This window comes from Argentina anserina, chromosome 1 (assembly GCF_933775445.1).
Source record: "Argentina anserina chromosome 1, drPotAnse1.1, whole genome shotgun sequence".
NCBI classification, from domain to species: Eukaryota; Viridiplantae; Streptophyta; class Magnoliopsida; order Rosales; family Rosaceae; genus Argentina; species Argentina anserina.
This window is the reverse complement of record NC_065872.1, coordinates 8,002,657-8,019,730: the sequence shown is the minus strand read 5'-3', so window position 1 is coordinate 8,019,730 and position 17,074 is coordinate 8,002,657. Positions and strand designations below refer to the sequence as shown.

Here is a 17,074-nt window from a genome sequence, read left to right as displayed (position 1 = left end):
ATGCATTTCCAGCGGCGTTTTGGAACATACTTTGAAGGAGCTCTTTATTGGCTATATTGGACAGATGATCACTTGGACAAATACATCCTTCAGTTTGATATTGGGAGTGAGACCTTCACGATGCAATGCCTTTGTTTGCATAACGCTGAGTTGATGACGATCGATACTATTGGTGTCTATTGGAGTGTTTCAGGACTCACTTTCATTGTTCCGAATGAGAGACGAAGGCGGGTTTATCTTCTGTGAAATACAGGATATGAACCTCAATTTTGCAATACATTCAACACTTGATACACCCTGTGTCTTTTAAGGTAGTGTGGCCGTTGAGTGGTGCTACAGAGCGTAGGTTTCATGTTATACTGAAGAATGTAGATTTGCTTGTCACCGTCATTTAGTCCTCTACGATCTTATATCTAAAACCTATGATGATCCAGAAATTGAAATCCATAGTTGGCGTGACAGCTACATTGACAAGTACACATAGAGTCTCATGTTACTCTCAGTGATTTCTGTGTTCTCTTTTGGGATTCTTCTGCAGGTCTGATAACTTCTATCCTTCACTTGGTAAAATTCTCTTAAAAAATTTTGTTGATAAAACTGTTTTTTAGTTGGTAGACAGATAAAATTGTGTTCGGTTTGTGATGCAGTCATGTTACCTTTTGCTACTCATGTTACCATTTAGTTTCCTTATGCCATTGTTGCAGATTATGTCATATAAAATGCTCAATTCCACTTTTTTTTATTGGAATATGTTTGTGCCGGAACTGTTTAGGTCATGACCTTCAGCTGTACTTGGTATAATAATTCTTGTTTTGTGTTTTTTGTGCAGGTGAACATTAGTTCTGATTTTCTAATCTCTTAAGGACCGACAATTTTACAAAGCAATGATGAGCAAGTAAATTCTAGAATTTTGAAGGCCAGTTTTTCTGTTATTCATATGTCAATTTCTTGGTATTACGTAACATTAGCAGAAGTTCAGTTTACAAGGATTGTAGAAAGAGTTCCTTTCAGATCTTATGACAATTAAAAATACTTGAACATGGGGTTTGAACAGGGTTTCATCCTTTGTTTATAATACGTGCGTGTGATATTTTTTTATTTATTTTTTTATGAAGCGTGTGGATCTGTTGGAATGGCTTAGATATACAGCTTTCAAATTGTTTCATAAATTATACCGAGTGCTTTTCCTTGAACTCTGGAATGATTAGTTTGAAAGAATTACACAGCAGTACCTTCTGAGCAATATTAAGGCTTTCATCCAGTAAAATGAGACTCACTTTATAGGCATCCATATGTAGCTGCTGGGATAGTCGAGCTATTATAGTATCCTTACCAGGAGGGGATTTAGGATCATATAGACCCACATAATAACCACTCATCCCGCCTTTTTTTTGTTGTAGCTACATGAATTACTCCACCGTTTTTGGCAAAGCACAGGGGCCGCAGTATCTCTCCTCGATTTGTTCCGGGAGGCAGATGAATAGTGTGTATCATTTTCCCAAGTCTCAGATTCCAGACTCCACACGTCCACACTGGTATATAGCCGATCGAAGTGAAACACCGCCAGGGATTCCATGAACGCTCGAAGCCTGACATGGGGTGTTATCCGATGGGGAGTTTGCAATTTACGAAGTATAATCCTACTGAAAACCTCGCTTTTCAGGTCAAAAGAAATCAAAGAGTGATAGTACGCGTACGTAGGAATGGTAGTAGGTTCAAGTACATCCCATGGACGTAGAAATCATAACCGAGTTCCATGAGTTTGTCCTTGGGAAATTCCAAATCCAAACCCTGCTTGGTGTATGTTTTAGCACAAAATAGGGACAAGCACTTTGTGCCTTCAGTGCGGATGAGTAGGTGTACTCGTGATTCGCACTTGTTTTGTTTAACAAGTTTGTTTCGTGATGAAAGCTTCTGAAGAGTGGGCTGCCAATTATGGTCCTCCAGCATTTGCAAACGCACAGCGACTGTATTAGGGTAGGGTCTTCACTGGTAGGCTTGCAAAGATTTCAAACTTCACCTCTTCCGGTAGGTTCTCAAACGTCAGTTGTGAAGTTGTCCTTTCATATTTGAACATCTTGGTCATGAGGACTTGTCAGGAATTCACCTTCGAGATTTTGGATCATATTCAATATATCTGTACAAGGTTCCCACATTCCCAGTGCTCTATATGGAATAGGATTTCTAATCATACATGGATAATTAGTATTAGACGTTTTTAATTGGTCCTTAACATTAAGCTCGATCTCTGATTATAATATGAAGGATAAGGATCATCTGTTTAGCTAGTTACTCGAGGTTAAACATGCATCCTGGTCATGATCTCCAAGCACCAAGTTCGATCAGTATAGTTGGTTGGTGTTCATTGATAGTTGGCCTGGAATATATGCAAATATAGAGGGTAACAATCCCATATGGAATAGGATTTCTAAATTATATATGGATAATTAGTACTGTACGTAGTTTTGTGAGATAAATTTCGTAGGAACTCGTTTTTGAATAACCTCCTAAATTGGTCCTCAACTCAAGGCAAAATGTCATATTAGTGATATTACCACGAAAAGACATCTTATGAATTTTTGTAGATGTTACGGTAAAATTAAATTATTCTTTTACCCGCGAGTCGCACATAAGAGACGTAAAGTGCAAAAGGGACCCCTCTTGGGCTGAGTTCGACCCGACCCGACCTGACCCATGAAAGTTTGAGCCCAACCCGCTTGATCATCAAAATCCCCAGACACGAACCTTTCCCAAACATAAACCTTAAAACGAAGATTCTGATCGCAGAGAGGCTTGTGTCTTGTTGATCTTTCTCCCACCTTTCCTATTCAACGCGTCGCGAAAATGGTTAGCACTCCCTTGTTCCGATCTTTTCAGATTTCCTTACGAGCAATTTCTGTTGCTGTTTTTGTTTAATCTCAGCGTTATGAGTATTGGATTGTTAAGTTAAGGATTCGAATATGTTGGGATCAATCGGTTTGAAATGATAGAATTGATCTGATTTTTCGTTTTCTGTTGACTTTGGGTTTTGGTTTGGAACAGGCAAGCCTCTACAGAGGGCCTTCTAGGAAAGAGAAACCTCGCCCAGGGAGACATCATGGGTTGAATCAGCAAAAGAGGCAGGAGATTAAGGAAGCTTTCGAGTTGTTCGACACTGATGGCTCAGGTGCCTGGGAGTTTTGTCCTTTATTTCCTTGTTCGGTTGTCTTTGTATGTCTAAGAATGTCTTGCTTGATCCAATGTTGTTGATTATGTTCATGTTGTGTTGTTTAGGCACTATTGATGCTAAAGAGTTGAATGTTGCCATGAGGTATGGATTCTTATCTTGAGTTCTGTGGTCTGGTTTCGACATGTTTTGTTTACAACTGATACATTTTGTTATGTCAGGGCTCTTGGATTCGAGATGACAGAAGAGGTAGTATAGACTTGGTTGTTGAGCTTGTATTTGTTTGGTTTTTTGTGTTTGGGAGTAGAATCATGCCCGTAGCATTTTGTGTCTGAATTTGTCAAAATTAAATTAGACATTTATATTATCTGGTTTTGTGATGACGGAAGGGGTATATTGTCTGGTGTGAGTGAGATGCACATAACAATGTCTGAATTTACTCGAAATTGTAGCTGGAATGTTTTTATCTTTAGTTCGCTCTTGTTGAGACTATAGTTTCATGTTGCTAAGGCTCAGTTATTTTCATCCAGGGGAAAAGTTTTTTCTTTTTCTTTTTTAGCTTGAACTATATACATAGAAGGTCAGCTGTTGTTTCTTTTCTTCCTGAATATATGTTGGTCAGCACAAAATATTTCTTCTATCTGGTTTTGTTAATTTGATAATGCCCCTCTCTGCAACATCAGCTTCTCTCTTTGATGCTAGGTTCATAAGTAAACATTTCAGCATTTGAATATATAGGCATTGACTCAAGGGCTGACACATTTTCTTGTGTCCTTCCAGCAAATTAACCAAATGATCGCAGATGTTGACAAGGACGGAAGTGGTGCCATTGACTTTGATGAGTTTGCTCACATGATGACAGCAAAAATCGGGGAACGGGACACAAAGGAGGAACTCATGAAAGCATTCCATGTCCTTGACCAAGATAACAATGTACAGCTCATCTATCAGTTCTAAACCTAAATTAGTATGGAGTTCTACTTTACAATATCTGATTTGTTTCGATCTGTAACCTCCTGATTTTTATCGAATTTAGGGTAAGATATCTACTGCAGACATTAAGAAGATTGCAAAGGAGCTGGGTGAGAATTTCACCGACAGAGAGATTCAAGAGATGGTCGAGGAAGCAGACCGGGACCGTGAGTACTTCAACTTTTGACTCCTTGTTTTCTTAGGTCCCCCATTTTTTCTCCATGGTGTGTACAATCAGATATTCCTTTTGCTAATATTAGAGATTTCAATTAACCTACGCAGGTGATGGAGAAGTCAGCGTTGATGAGTTCATCAGGATGATGAAGAGAACAGCATATGGCTATTAGAATTCAGAGTATCATTTACCCTTCTGCTTGGTGTTGAACTGTTGATAGCCTGGTCCCCCCAATGTATTTGTGTTGTATTTATAAGAACTAAAGAGTGATTGTAGACAGATTCTGTTTCAGACATTATTTGTGCAATTATGATCTCAGACATGGTGCTTTAGAGCTCGTCTTCTGCCACGCTGTAGTACTCAGAGCCGTGGCACTTATCAGTAGGATATATGGAAGATAGCCCCTCTATTTGATTCATTACTATTTTCCCATCTCAATTCTGAACAGTAACTTCCTTTCATGAGATAATTTTGATTCCAACTGAATAGGCGGCAAAATATTACTGAATGTTTGGCCTTTAAACGATCAGCTGTGTTTTCAAGTCTTATATGCCCTGTTTTCTCAACAGTCGGTACTCTAATGGAACAATGGGATTGTTTCTCCGACTCCGGAATCATGGCTTATATCAAGACCTGTTGTGTCACTTGTGTGTGTACATGAAGTCTCGGCTTTCGGGTTGTTCTTCTGATGATTACACATTTCCGTTTGTGATAAAGGCCTGTGCTGCTTTGGGAGATGTTAGGATTGGTAAAGAGGTTCATGGTGTTGTGTTCAGAACTGGTTTTGAGCAGAACCTTGTTATACAGACGAGTCTGATTGATTTCTATGCAAGAACTGGGTTTGTGGAAGTTGCACGCCAAGTGATTGATAGAATTCCCCAACCGGACTTGGTCCCTTGGAATGCACTGATTGCTGGTTATTCGTCGAATGGATTTGATTGGGAAGCCTTAGGGGTTTTCGGTGATTTGAAGCCGAATGTGAGCACCCTAGCTAGCATTGCTCCTGTTTGCAGTCGTTTGGGGTGTGTCTATGCTGGTAAGTCTTCATTGCTTTGCTGTCAAGTGTGGATACTTTTCGAATGATTTTCTGGTTCCTGCTTTCATTTCGTTGTATGCTGGGGATGGGGATTTATGTGGTGCTAGAAACTTGTTTGATTTAGTAGTGGATAAGAATGTTGCTGTCGGGAATGCCATGATTTCTACATATACACAAAGGCAAGAGCCTGTTGTCACGTCCCGTTTCTGGGAGTGTCAATCGTGGGCGTTGCTGGTTAAATGAACATCAGGCACAAGTGGGATTGTTTCAAGATAACAAGTGTGAGGAGATATATGACTGCTCTTTCCGAGGGGTTAAGGCAGACCGACCCGGTTCAGTTTGGAGAGCTTGTCGCTAGTCTGAGACTTAACGTCGAACAAAGGAGTTGGCCGCCCTACACACAGGTTGAGGTTTGGAGCCGATCCCCTGATGAGCCCAAGGCATGGCGAAACCAGTGCATTGTCCCATTGGATATGGCTGGCTCCATGGGGATGGAGCGCTACATAGACCAAGTGTGGCAGCCGAATGGCTAGGTTCGTGACAAGTGGTATCAGAGCCGCCTCAACATTGCTGTCGTTGTGTTGCCAAACGCTCACACGTGTCACCGTGTCCCCAAAATACGGGGGGCTCCGCGGGGGAGTCGAGTAGGCAGGTTTGCCTCCAGGGGGAGGACCAGACGAGAGGATCTTTGGCAAAGTCCAGGACGAGAAATCCGGCGCGAAGCATAGTTGGGCGATATTTGGAAACTCTTTTTCGTCGCTCAGACAACGTGGGCGTACAAGGATTACGCGGACCGCAAGTGTGGATGCAGTGTACGAGGACGTACACCAAGTTTGGTGGGGGAGGATGTCACGTCCCGTTTTCGGGAGTGTCAATCATGGGCGTCGCTGGTTAAATAAACATCAGGCACAAGTGAGATTGCTCCAAGATAACAAGTGTGAGAGATATATGGCTGCTCCTTCCGAGTGGTTCAGGCAGGCCGACCCGGTTCAGTTGGGGAGCTTGTCACTAGTTGGAGACTTAACGTCGAAGAAAGGAGTTGACCGCCCTACACACAGGTTGGGGTGTAGCCGATCCCCTAATGAGTCTAAGGCATGGCGAAACCAGTGCATTGCCCCGTTGGATAAGGTTGGCTCCATGGGGATGGAACGTTGCATGGACAAATGTGGAAGCCGAATAGCTAGGTCCGTGCACTGTGCTAGCTTTTGATTTGTTCCGGTGGATACTGCTAGTGGGCATACGGCCAAATTTGGTCACTTTTGTGTCGATTATTCCCTCGTTAGAGAGTTTTGATTGCCTGTCTTTTGGTGAGTCTCTTCATGCTTGTGTAGTTAAACATGGATCGGAAAATCAGCTTCCGGTATTAACTGCCCTGATATCAGTGTATGCCAAACTCGGTAGTGTTGATGAGTCCAGGTACCTTTTTGACCAGATGGCCAGTAAAAACCTTCCTTTGTGGAATTCAATGATTTCTAGGTATGTATACAATGGGTTATGGGATCTAAGTCTGGGTGTGTTCCGTGAGATGCAAGTTTCAGGACTTGATGTGGACGCAGTCACCTTTATTAGTGTTCTTTCTGGTTGCTCCAAACTTGAGGCTGATTTGTTGGGTAGGTCTGTCAATGCATTTAGTATAAGAATGGGTATCCACTCAAACCTCAATCTGTCAAATGCATTGTTGGCCTTTTACTCTGATTGTCATCGTTTCTCCTATTCTATTAATTTGTTTCACAAAATGCATCTAAGAAATGCCATAACGTGGAATACAATAATATCCGCTTGTATGTATCATGGAGAATTGGAAGAAGCGGTTGCCTTACACTACCAGATGCAGAATGATGGTTTCAAATTGGACTTGGTCACCTTGACAAGCATACTCCCTAGTTGCAGTTATGAGGAAAACATGGGGCAAGGAATGGCTTTTCATGGTTATGCTTTAAAACACGGGTTTGCTTCTGGCATTTCTCTGCTCAATTCACTTATTAGCATGTATTGTAACTGTGGAGACCTTGATGCTGGGAAATTAGTTTTCAAAAGCATGCCCAAAAGAAGTGTGGTATCTTGGAATGCTCTAATGACTGGCTTCAAGAATCATAATTTACAAGATGAGGTTATGGCCGTCTATGGTCAAATGATAAAGGATGATCAGGCACCAAATTATGTAACTTTTCTTAACTTGTTGCCTGCATGCTGCATGGGTAAGTCTGTTCATGGGTAACTTTTCTTAACAGTTACAGGGTAAGTCTGTTCATGCTTTGGCAGTTAGAATTGGTGTTCTCCATGAAGCTCCCCATCTTTCATCACTCATGTTTATGTATGCCAGATTTGATAACCATGATTCATGTTTATTACTGTTTCAAACAAGAAAAATGGAGGATTTTCTGTGTGGAATGCTATTATGTCAGGTGCATATACAAGCAACAAAATAGCGAGAATGCAGTGGGATATTTCAATAGCTTGCTGCAGATTGGATTGGAACCAGACAATGTGACCCTTCTGAATTTGGTTTCTGCATGTGCTGAATTGAAAAGCCTCGCACTTGCTGATTATGTTATGAGCTACATCATTAGCAAGGGCTTTGACAAAGATCTGGTTATCAACAATGCATTAATAGATTTGCATTCAAGATGTGGAAACATATGCACTGCAAGAAAGCTATTTGATGAGTTGGTCAAGAAGGATTATGTGTCTTGGAGTGTGATGATTAACGGGTATGGCTTGAATGGGAATGGCGAAGCTGCTCTAGATCTTTTCTTTCAGATGAAGCTATCAGGGCTGGAACCTAATGGGATTACGTATTTAAGTGTTTTATCAGCCTGCAGCCATTCTGGATTGGTCGAGCAAGGCCGTGCCGTTTTCAAATCCATGGCAGAACATGGCATAGCACCCCAAATGAAGCACTATGCTTGCATGGTGGACCTTCTAGGAAGAACAGGTAACTTGACCGAGGCTTATGACGTTGTAAACCTTCAACAAGCCTACTTGGGTCTCTGCTGGGTGCTTGCAGAATTAATGGGAATGTTGAACTTGGAGAGAAAATTGGTGGCTTGCTCGCCGAATTGGACCCTAGAAATTCAAGAACACATGTTATGCTTCATAATATTTATGCAGCAGCTGGCAGGTGGACTGATGCTGATAGAGTAAGGTCTAGGATTGAAGAGAGAAATTTAAGAAAACTACCTGGATTTAGTTTCCTAATGGGACATCAAGGCATTGTCTTGAAGTGTCTTTAATGAATATGGCTTAAACGGAACGGGAAGAACTGGAGTGTTTCTCTCTGTTTTTCATTTAGTCCATTCAATTTGACATGTGTTGAAACCAGTGGATACAAGATTAAAATGTTACGTGGACTAATTTTATCAGAAAAAAAAAATTGGTCAACGGTATAATTTTTTTAATGTCATTTTTAATGACAAACATACATAGGAAAGACGTGCAAATTTTACCCTCAAATCCGTTAATAAGAAGTCAAAAAAACTAATTAAACAAACTTAACTCTACCAACGGCCAAAGCTTCAAACTCCGTAATCATATCATCATCAACTTGAAAAATACATTATAATCATTAGATAAGTAATCAAATGCAATATATGAATTCACAAGTCCATCTCTTTTTATGGTATTTATCTCTAGCAGATTGCAAGGGGTTACGGTACTCATCGATATATTCCCCCCTTATAGTTATCTTTTCTAGCAACTTTTGATCATATAGATATAGAAATTTAGTATCTAAGAAGTTCCAAAGTAAATCGAGCATGCTAGAATTACATACCCTTCACCCTTAGACAGGTGATCTAGTTATGTATTCAATATCCCTAATCAATAATCTCTCATGAAGACATCAATAACCAAACCATTCCTACAAATTAAGTAGCCCAAAATATTCATCCCCACAATATTAATCAACAAACCCAAATACGCAGTTTTAATAATCTCTCATGCTCTAATCTACCCACTAAATTTCAGATTCTAAAGTCCATAGTTTGATTTAATTTTTAGGAAAAGAGCTATAGCTGAGTAGAGACCGAGGAGTGGGGAGACGAGTCAGCCAACTTCCATAAGAGAAGAAGACGCACGTGAAGTGAAGATACGAAGAAAGAAACATATCCCTATTTTTTAATATATATATATATAATCATATATATAAATTCGGTTTTCTTATATCAAGCTTCAACTTCACCTCAGGTTCAGCCCAGTCAAGCCTCGGTTGGATCCGCCCCTAGCTGAAACTACAAACAATTATCAGTTTTCTTTTTTCATGTCAGTGTCCAATTTAATTCACGAGTCATGACATGTAGCTAGTTTTACGAATTTACCAAGAAAACTATATGGACATACAAAAGTCAAAATACCTGGGAAATACTAGTGTTCATTTCCAAAAAAAAAAAGAAAAAGAGTATAAAATGTGATTCATCGATGTTCATATAGAAATTACGAGTAATTATTCTGTGTACCCGCCACATCACTTATTACTGTTATGTAGTGTACTTAATCAATCATATTACACCATGGTATAATTAACATACATGCAGTAAAAATTTAAAAAAATTTATTTACATATAATAATTAATCACAGTAAAATATAGAATAATAATATTAAAAAGTAGGACGGTATATATAATTTCTCTAGAAACTACATAATTTGTAGGCTGCCACGTGTTATGACACTAGGAAGATGCTCTCCTCTAGTCAGCTCCGAATAGTAACGCTAGAACTTTCCAGAGGGAATATGAAACTGAGTAGAAGTTTTGGAATTGAAGCCGATGAGGATATGTTGTCTCTTAGCAACAGATTACGCTAACCATTTTCGTCCCGGAGCGGTGTTCTGTCACCGTCTCAGGTCGCCACGACACTTCGCGGCCGGTTACATGCTTACGCGGCAGCCTATGTACCGATGTAAGATAATGGGACCCACTATCGAACTCACGTTGGCAGCCACGTTGATGAGCCACACTGTTCCCTACGCGCCACCCTCTATAGAAACCCGATCTCTCCCGCCCTTTCTTTTCGTCAATTCAAACCATCCTCACTAGTTGATACTCATTCCATGCGAACTCCATTGTTTCGCTTTACATTTTTTTACTAAGAATAACTCCGATCCACTGTTTGATTGCCTACACGCACCGGCAGAATCGAAAACCCCTCGACCGGGAGAAAATGCCCTCGCATTCCGGCGGTGGAATGCCTCGGGAGCAGGAGCACGCCATCATGGTCTCCGCCCTCAAACAGGTCATTGGCGGCGGCATTGCATTCAAAAGCGGCGGACACTCCGAGCACCACCACTACCAGTTCGACACGTCAGCGGATGAAGCTGGAACGATGGTTGTGTTGATTTCGGACGGCGACACCTGCCAGGTATGCAAGATCGACGGCTGTCTCGGCTGCGATTTCTTTCCGCCAAGCAATAAGCAGGACAGAGGGAAGAGGGTGAAGAAGGGTAAGTACAGGGGAGTGAGGCAGAGGCCGTGGGGAAAATGGGCGGCGGAGATTCGTGACCCACGGAAGGCGGCGAGGGTTTGGCTCGGGACGTTCCAGACGGCGGAGGAGGCGGCGATGGCTTATGACAAAGCGGCGGTCGAGTTCCGAGGGGAGAAAGCCAAGCTCAACTTCCCGCTAAGCAGTGAAGCTGGTACTACGTCGTCTACTAGTGCAGCATTGACAAAACAAAGAATGGAGACTGACGAGGTCAGTAATCAAGTCAATGCAAGGAGTGAGAAGTCTGCGAATCAGGAATTACTTTTATGTCCTGATGTTAAGGACGAAGAGATCGACGGTTTCATCTGGGAGATGCTGAAAGATGACGTACTTCGAGGATGAAGATGGAAGCAAATGGATCTGGTCGAATAGTAAATTACTTTGAATAAGTTCTACTAGGTCGGTTACTGCTGTTGGTTTTCTGGGTTTGGGAGAGGAAGCAAGACGCAAGATCCGGGTACCATCATATTTAGGGTTCGTCTGGGGTACACAGGGGCTTAGGATAGATTTATCCTCATAGTTATAACTTGTTAAAGTCTCAGGATACGTACGTAGTGTGTGAGAACTTAGTGTGACGAATAAAATTTTTGAAATATTTTCGACCTGGCTACAGCCTACAGTAGCACCAAAATTGTCTACATCACACGTTAATTGTTATTTGTTAAGATCCCGAAGCACCAAAATTCTCTATATCAAAACAGAACCTTGGCGCCAATCCACGGTCTGCAAGCCTTTCCAAATTACTGTGGGTGCATGGTTCATTGTATAGCAAATATAATAAAGCTTTATCCCAAATTTCAAATTGAAAAGGATGAGAAGAGGGGTGGACGTGGAACTACAACAGTGGTACAGATCCAAGCAGCCAACCAGGAATTACCAGCGTAGCATTTTCAAATGATCGCAATATTAACACTTGGCATAAAACTATACGAACACGGACCGATTATAAGATATTGTACGTAATATCAAAAACTTCAGAAAATAAGAGTGATTTCACAAGTCAATTATCATCTTAATTATAAGACATGAGCATACTATTTATCTCATATAATATTTTATTATTTACACCTAATGAAATACTGTAAATTTCGTGCGTGACAATGCAAGCATTCAAAGCATCGGAAATTAAGAGTTATCTCACAAGTCAATTGTTATCTCAATTACTCGCTCCGATTTTTAATATAAGTCGTCTTAGGTTTTGTTTTTCAATTTTTAATATAAGTCGTTTTAGGTTTTATTTTTCAATTTTTAATATAAGTCATTTTAGGTTAAAATTGTTAGTATTGTTTTAATTTATCCCTGAGTCATAATAATGACATAGATAAAATTATAAAGTGATGAGTAGTAATTAAGAACAATGAAACCTTAAATATGAGTTAAATTGTTATTAGAATTGTTTCTTAATATGTGTGCAAACTCTTAAAACGACATATATTAAAAATCGGAGAGATTACAAGACATATATATTTTATCTATCTCATATAGTCTTCTGTTATAACACCCAAACACCTTAAGGGTGGTTCACTTTAGACAATGTCGGTATAATGTATGTAAATAGTACATCCATACATTCATTATGATAATAATTTATGCTATTTGTTCATAATAACCAAAAAAAGTCCGTGCTTCATGATCATAGACCATTATAGAATTATACGAAAGGTTATCTCTTAACTTCATTGGAAAACGATTATGAACCCTCCATGTATGTGTGGAAAGACCTTAAATCTATTATGATCAACTATGAACGTGAACAAAAAAATCATTCTTAATATCTGCCGGCCAGTTTCCTTTGTTCTCTAGCTAGCTGCCACTTTACGCTTGCTCTCCCCTTGACACAGTCACATAGATGGTCAGATATTTTCAACTGGTCGGAATTTCGTTCCATGGTATTGTATATCCAAGCTACCTGAATATAGAGCCTGCAAATAGGATTTCTCAAAAGCTATAGCGCTGTAGACAGTCAGGAATGCCACGCAGACAAGCTCGTGACGTACGGGGGGCTAACGTGGCAATTACCAGGTTAGAACTTAGAACCTTCCAGCAATTATCACGTGAATCCCACAGGCGACACACGCGCCTTAGAGAGGCTTGACCCACACGCCCCCTCTATAAATGTTCAAAGTTCTTTCCCACCTGCTCGAAAAATCTGGATTCCTTCTATCCCATATGAACTCGGAGAATTTGGCCACTTTTAACCTGAAAAAGAAAAGCAGTGAGACTACAATTTTATTCCCGCATTAATGGTAAGAACAGTGGATCCCCACAGAAACCGCCACTTGCGTTAAAGCTTTCGATTTATGCAGGCCTCGTCCAAGGGCTGATGCCCTTGATCACGCCGTGTTACCGTCTCGGGATTGTTGATATGTGTCAGCCTTTCAGGCGTATAATATAGATGATTTCCTTGGCTGTTGTTTGTTCCGGCCGGCGCGCGAAGCAATGAAGCAGCCAAGCAGGGAGCGGCTAAGTTCAAAGATGAATAAAGCAAGTACGTACATGCAGGGCTGGGTCGGAGGTTCGAGACCTGCGTGCGTCGAGCAGTTCGGGACGTTCCATGGTGGATGTGGCAGCTACAGGGTTCATGACATACACGGCGGCCGTCGAGTTTCGTGAAGACAGAGCTAAGCTAAACTTCCCACCATCATCGAACTTGAATATATTATATATAGTAAGTAGTAAGCACTGGGTACGTAAATGAAGAGCTAGCTGTTTAGCTTCTTCTTTTTGGGTTGTTTGGATTGTTGTATTGAGGGACCATCGAGCGTGTTTAGATTGATTTCTTGTTCGTTGTAGAGTGTACGTGTTGTTTAATATACTTGTTTTTAGGTTGTCGGAAGAGAAAAACCTACTATAATTGTGGCAGTGTCTACAGATTTTAACTTGCATCCTTGATGTTAAAGATGCTGTCTTTGTTCTGGAGTTGGGTTTCGTTAGAAATTTAGAATATGAGCAGTGTAATTAACATAATAGTTTCGACTATAAATTTCAACACATTTTTCATCAGATTCCAATTTGTTCAGAAATCAAATGGCCAAGCCCAAATCCTCCTCTGGGCCTGGGCCTCTCTGGTGGTAAGACATTGGCATATTCTCGGGGAATTCGAAGCCGAAGGTTGAGTTCGGTTCAGGTCTGTTACAGTTGGTTGAACTTAGAACTTAGAAGTTGGAACCATGGCGATTGATATTGTTGAAGCTCCATCGCCTCCACCTCTATCACCTTCCCATTTCAGGTTTCATTCATTTGAATCCTTTTATTTCATTAATGCCATTCTTTTTTTTTCCAGTTTGTTTTTCTGAAAAGAACAAGTTTTGGTTGCAGTCAACAGCGCCACTTCTATCTCGCCGTCGACAGACTCCAGTTCAAGATGGTATCTTTCTCCGATCCCATCAATTCGAGTCTTGTTTAACTGACGGAGACGGTGAGATTAGAGAGAACTGAATTTGTGATTTGAATTTGAGCAGGAGACATTCATGGACTTGTTGGGCGTGGCGGGAAGGCGTCCCTGTCTTCCAGTGGTGGTGTGCTGCAGCTCACGTGACGAACTCGATGCCGTCTGCTCCGCCGTCGCAACCGTCCCCTATATCTCTTTAGCCCCTCTGGTAATTTCACACTAGATTGCTCAGTATATACTGTATATTGTGTTTGTGTTATAAGTATTACATACTCTTTGCCAAAAACAAAATATATACATATATAGAAAAAGGTATGTATTACATATTTACATATTTATTTTGATGTGTATGTATGTTTAAGTAAAAGATTTTAATCAACAATTGAAAGCATGGAAGAGATTAGCTAGTGTGGGATGATGGTTAAGTTGGAGATGTTGAAAGGGAAGAGACTAGTTTGTGACTTTGTGTTATAGCTGTTGCCATCTTAATCTTGAAATAACGTTAGAGAGTTTTATTGTTGTCTATGCAATATGACAGATGACTTATGCCTTTGCAATGTTGTTTTGATTGTTTTACACTTTTACCGGTAGGAATTTGTAGTTCTGAACAATGGGTGGATTTTTGTGTCTTTGAAGGCATGATAATTGGTTATGATTATCTCCATGAACATTTGAAACAATATTACCTGTGGTAACAGACAATTATCTTGGAGTTTTTTTGTCTATCTAATACAGTCTACATGTCGTCTTGTATCCCAGTACAGTGACCTTGCTGAAGCAGACCGTGCTGCGGTATTAGAGTCCTTCAAGCAAGCAACCATCAGGTGGAACCCTGAAGTTGGTGCTCAATCAGCTGATGACTGTGCATTGGTGAACGAGGGACACAAATCTCATATGATAGTTGCCACAGATGCCTGCCTTCCACTTTTGGCTTCTGGGGAATTGCCTATTTCCGCTCGTGTTCTTATAAACTATGAGTTGCCTGCAAAAAAGGTTTCTGTTTCTTCTCACAAAACTGATAATGTTCTGCAAGTGTCTGCATAGTCAACTGTCCTTGTGATTTCTTGTGTTGTACTACTTTTTCAGATGAGTGTTTATTTCACATAGATTTTGCTTCATTTTTTTTTTCTTGGGGGCGCCATCAAGCTCTACAACTGCTTCCTCTTTTGACCCTCAATAGTCTGTCATATGCTCACAATGTTTTCAAAGGCAAAAATGAAGGCGAAAGCGATGTGAGGAAGCCTCACAAGGCGAGAGCATCGGCGTGCTAAGGCGACCTAAGGCGACCGCCTTTCCAACATATATTATTTTAATGTAATATGTCTATAAATAAGATATGAATATATATATATATATACATATACAGGTTAAAATAAAGATTTTTTTTAATTAAATACATATAAATATATATAAATGGTATTTTTATTAAAAATATGGTTGAGAAGCTGCAAAGGCGTTGGTTTGATTACAAGTTTGTTTGACCAAAGGAAATCATTGGCTTCTCGTTCCAATGACAAAAAAAGCTAGTCAAAGACGTCGGTTTGACCAAAGGAAAGAAGAAAATCCAGAAAATCTTCCGTCTCCCGCTGCATCAGCCGTCGCCTCCCGCCGCATCAGACCGCCCCGACGGTTTTTGCTTCGCCTTTCCAGCAGCTCGCCCTGGTTTGGACAAGCTTGGCGTTTTCCGGTCGCCCCGCACCAAAGGCGTCGCCTTTGAAAACACTGTAGGCTCATGATAAGACTGGAAATACTCATTTTTGGTTTCCCACAAAAAGAATTGTTTGCACTTCTTTAGTTGTCCCTCTTTTTAGCAGGCATTCTGGTTGTTTAAGCTCTTATCAACAAGCCATTCTAGTCTGCACATGTTTGCTTTGCTACCTAAAAGTTGCATTACACACTGTTTACCTTATACTTTCTCTTCTAATTACTTTCTCCCTTCCAAAATTCTTTTGTAGGAAATTTATGCAAGGCGTATGGCAAATTGTTTGGCTGCAGGTTCTTCCCTATCATGTTTTACTCCTTTGTTAGTTTCATAAAATGGGGTTTGCACTCATGCAGAGACTTCATCTAAAATATGTGCAGATGGCATTGTAATCAATATGGTTGTTGGGGGTGAGGTAGTAACTCTCAAAAGTATTGAAGAAAGCAGCAATCTAGTCATAGCGGAGATGCCCATAAATGTAATAAGTTCTTCCTCATTTTGTTTTCTTTTCCTTTACTTTTCGCATCTTTCACATCTTCACTCACTCATAGACACTGTTTTGATATGAGATGATTCATGTTATTGCAGATTTCTGAGATTTTATGATGAATATGATCTCCTATGCCAGACGCCGAGTTTAGATTCTCAGATCCCTTGTCCCCTCGATGCTGGTGTTTTACTAGTCGCTGGTATTAAACTTGTTCTGATTTGAGTTTTGTATATTTCTTTCATAGCTAGACAGAAAGACAATAGTTGGCTAGAAGAGGCAGCCATGAAAGACAGCAACTATATGTCTTTAGCTCTTGTGTAGTTCTGAGTCATGTTCAAGTAGCTTTGCCGACTGCTACGACTGTGTACACAAGATTTATAGGGCAGTAAAGTATAACAATGTAATCTTTGTTATATGTCAAAGTAATTTAAATGGGATTAATTTGAAATTTTACAAATTTTGTGCTTATATATATATATCAATGTGGAAGACCTATCAGCAATACTGCTTCTATTCAAGTCCTTGTTTGTTGTCTCCTTTGCCACAAAATTTTCCCAAACTATTGAATTCGTCGACCAAATGCACTAGTTGGATTCTCTCTTACTTTTTTGTTTTTTGTTTTGTTTTTGGCTATCTGTTTTCAAATCTCAGTGAAAATGTATGGTAT

General features: G+C 40.3%; 3 protein-coding genes and 1 pseudogene across 4 annotated transcripts; all 4 read left to right on the top strand.

Annotated features, from left to right (window-relative positions):
* The first annotated feature begins 2,709 nt into the window (after positions 1-2,709).
* LOC126785440 (caltractin) lies at positions 2,710-4,751 on the top strand. Its single transcript, XM_050511140.1, has 7 exons — positions 2,710-2,847; positions 3,043-3,166; positions 3,274-3,310; positions 3,388-3,415; positions 3,947-4,099; positions 4,203-4,305; positions 4,421-4,751. Exons 1-7 carry the CDS (start codon positions 2,845-2,847, stop codon positions 4,483-4,485), a joined length of 513 nt encoding a protein of 170 aa, XP_050367097.1. The 5' UTR covers positions 2,710-2,844; the 3' UTR covers positions 4,486-4,751.
* A 111-nt stretch (positions 4,752-4,862) lies between these two features.
* On the top strand, positions 4,863-8,586 carry LOC126785450 (pentatricopeptide repeat-containing protein At5g39350-like; annotated as a pseudogene).
* A 1,920-nt stretch (positions 8,587-10,506) lies between these two features.
* On the top strand, positions 10,507-11,166 carry LOC126801030 (ethylene-responsive transcription factor ERF109-like). The gene has a single exon (XM_050528482.1). The coding sequence runs from the start codon at positions 10,507-10,509 to the stop codon at positions 11,164-11,166; it is 660 nt and encodes a 219-aa protein (XP_050384439.1).
* Positions 11,167-13,032: 1,866 nt separating this feature from the next.
* Positions 13,033-16,858, top strand: LOC126785425 (uncharacterized). Of its 2 annotated transcripts, XM_050511120.1 has the most exons (7): positions 13,323-14,053; positions 14,143-14,191; positions 14,286-14,423; positions 14,975-15,208; positions 16,171-16,210; positions 16,298-16,395; positions 16,506-16,858. In XM_050511120.1, the coding sequence occupies exons 1-7, from the start codon at positions 13,995-13,997 to the stop codon at positions 16,521-16,523; spliced, it is 636 nt and encodes a 211-aa protein (XP_050367077.1). In that variant the 5' UTR covers positions 13,323-13,994; the 3' UTR covers positions 16,524-16,858. The 2 variants fall into 2 exon arrangements, with proteins under 2 accessions (XP_050367084.1, XP_050367077.1); XM_050511127.1 differs by lacking the exon at positions 16,506-16,858 and having other exon boundaries at positions 13,033-14,053; positions 14,975-15,207; positions 16,169-16,210; positions 16,298-16,372.
* Positions 16,859-17,074: the final 216 nt, after the last annotated feature.

Bases quoted from the DNA above. Each gene is read 5' to 3' on its own strand.
- LOC126785440 (XM_050511140.1), top strand. The intron at 3,416-3,946 runs GTAGTATAGACT...GTGTCCTTCCAG, and splicing joins GATTCGAGATGACAGAAGAG to CAAATTAACCAAATGATCGC. The intron at 4,306-4,420 runs GTGAGTACTTCA...TAACCTACGCAG, and splicing joins CGAGGAAGCAGACCGGGACC to GTGATGGAGAAGTCAGCGTT.
- LOC126801030 (XM_050528482.1), top strand. From the start codon at position 10,507: ATGCCCTCGCATTCCGGCGGTGGAATGCCTCGGGAGCAGGAGCACGCC.
- LOC126785425 (XM_050511120.1), top strand. From the start codon at position 13,995: ATGGCGATTGATATTGTTGAAGCTCCATCGCCTCCACCTCTATCACCT. The intron at 14,054-14,142 runs GTTTCATTCATT...TTTTGGTTGCAG, and splicing joins CTATCACCTTCCCATTTCAG to TCAACAGCGCCACTTCTATC. The intron at 16,211-16,297 runs GTTCTTCCCTAT...AAATATGTGCAG, and splicing joins GGCAAATTGTTTGGCTGCAG to ATGGCATTGTAATCAATATG.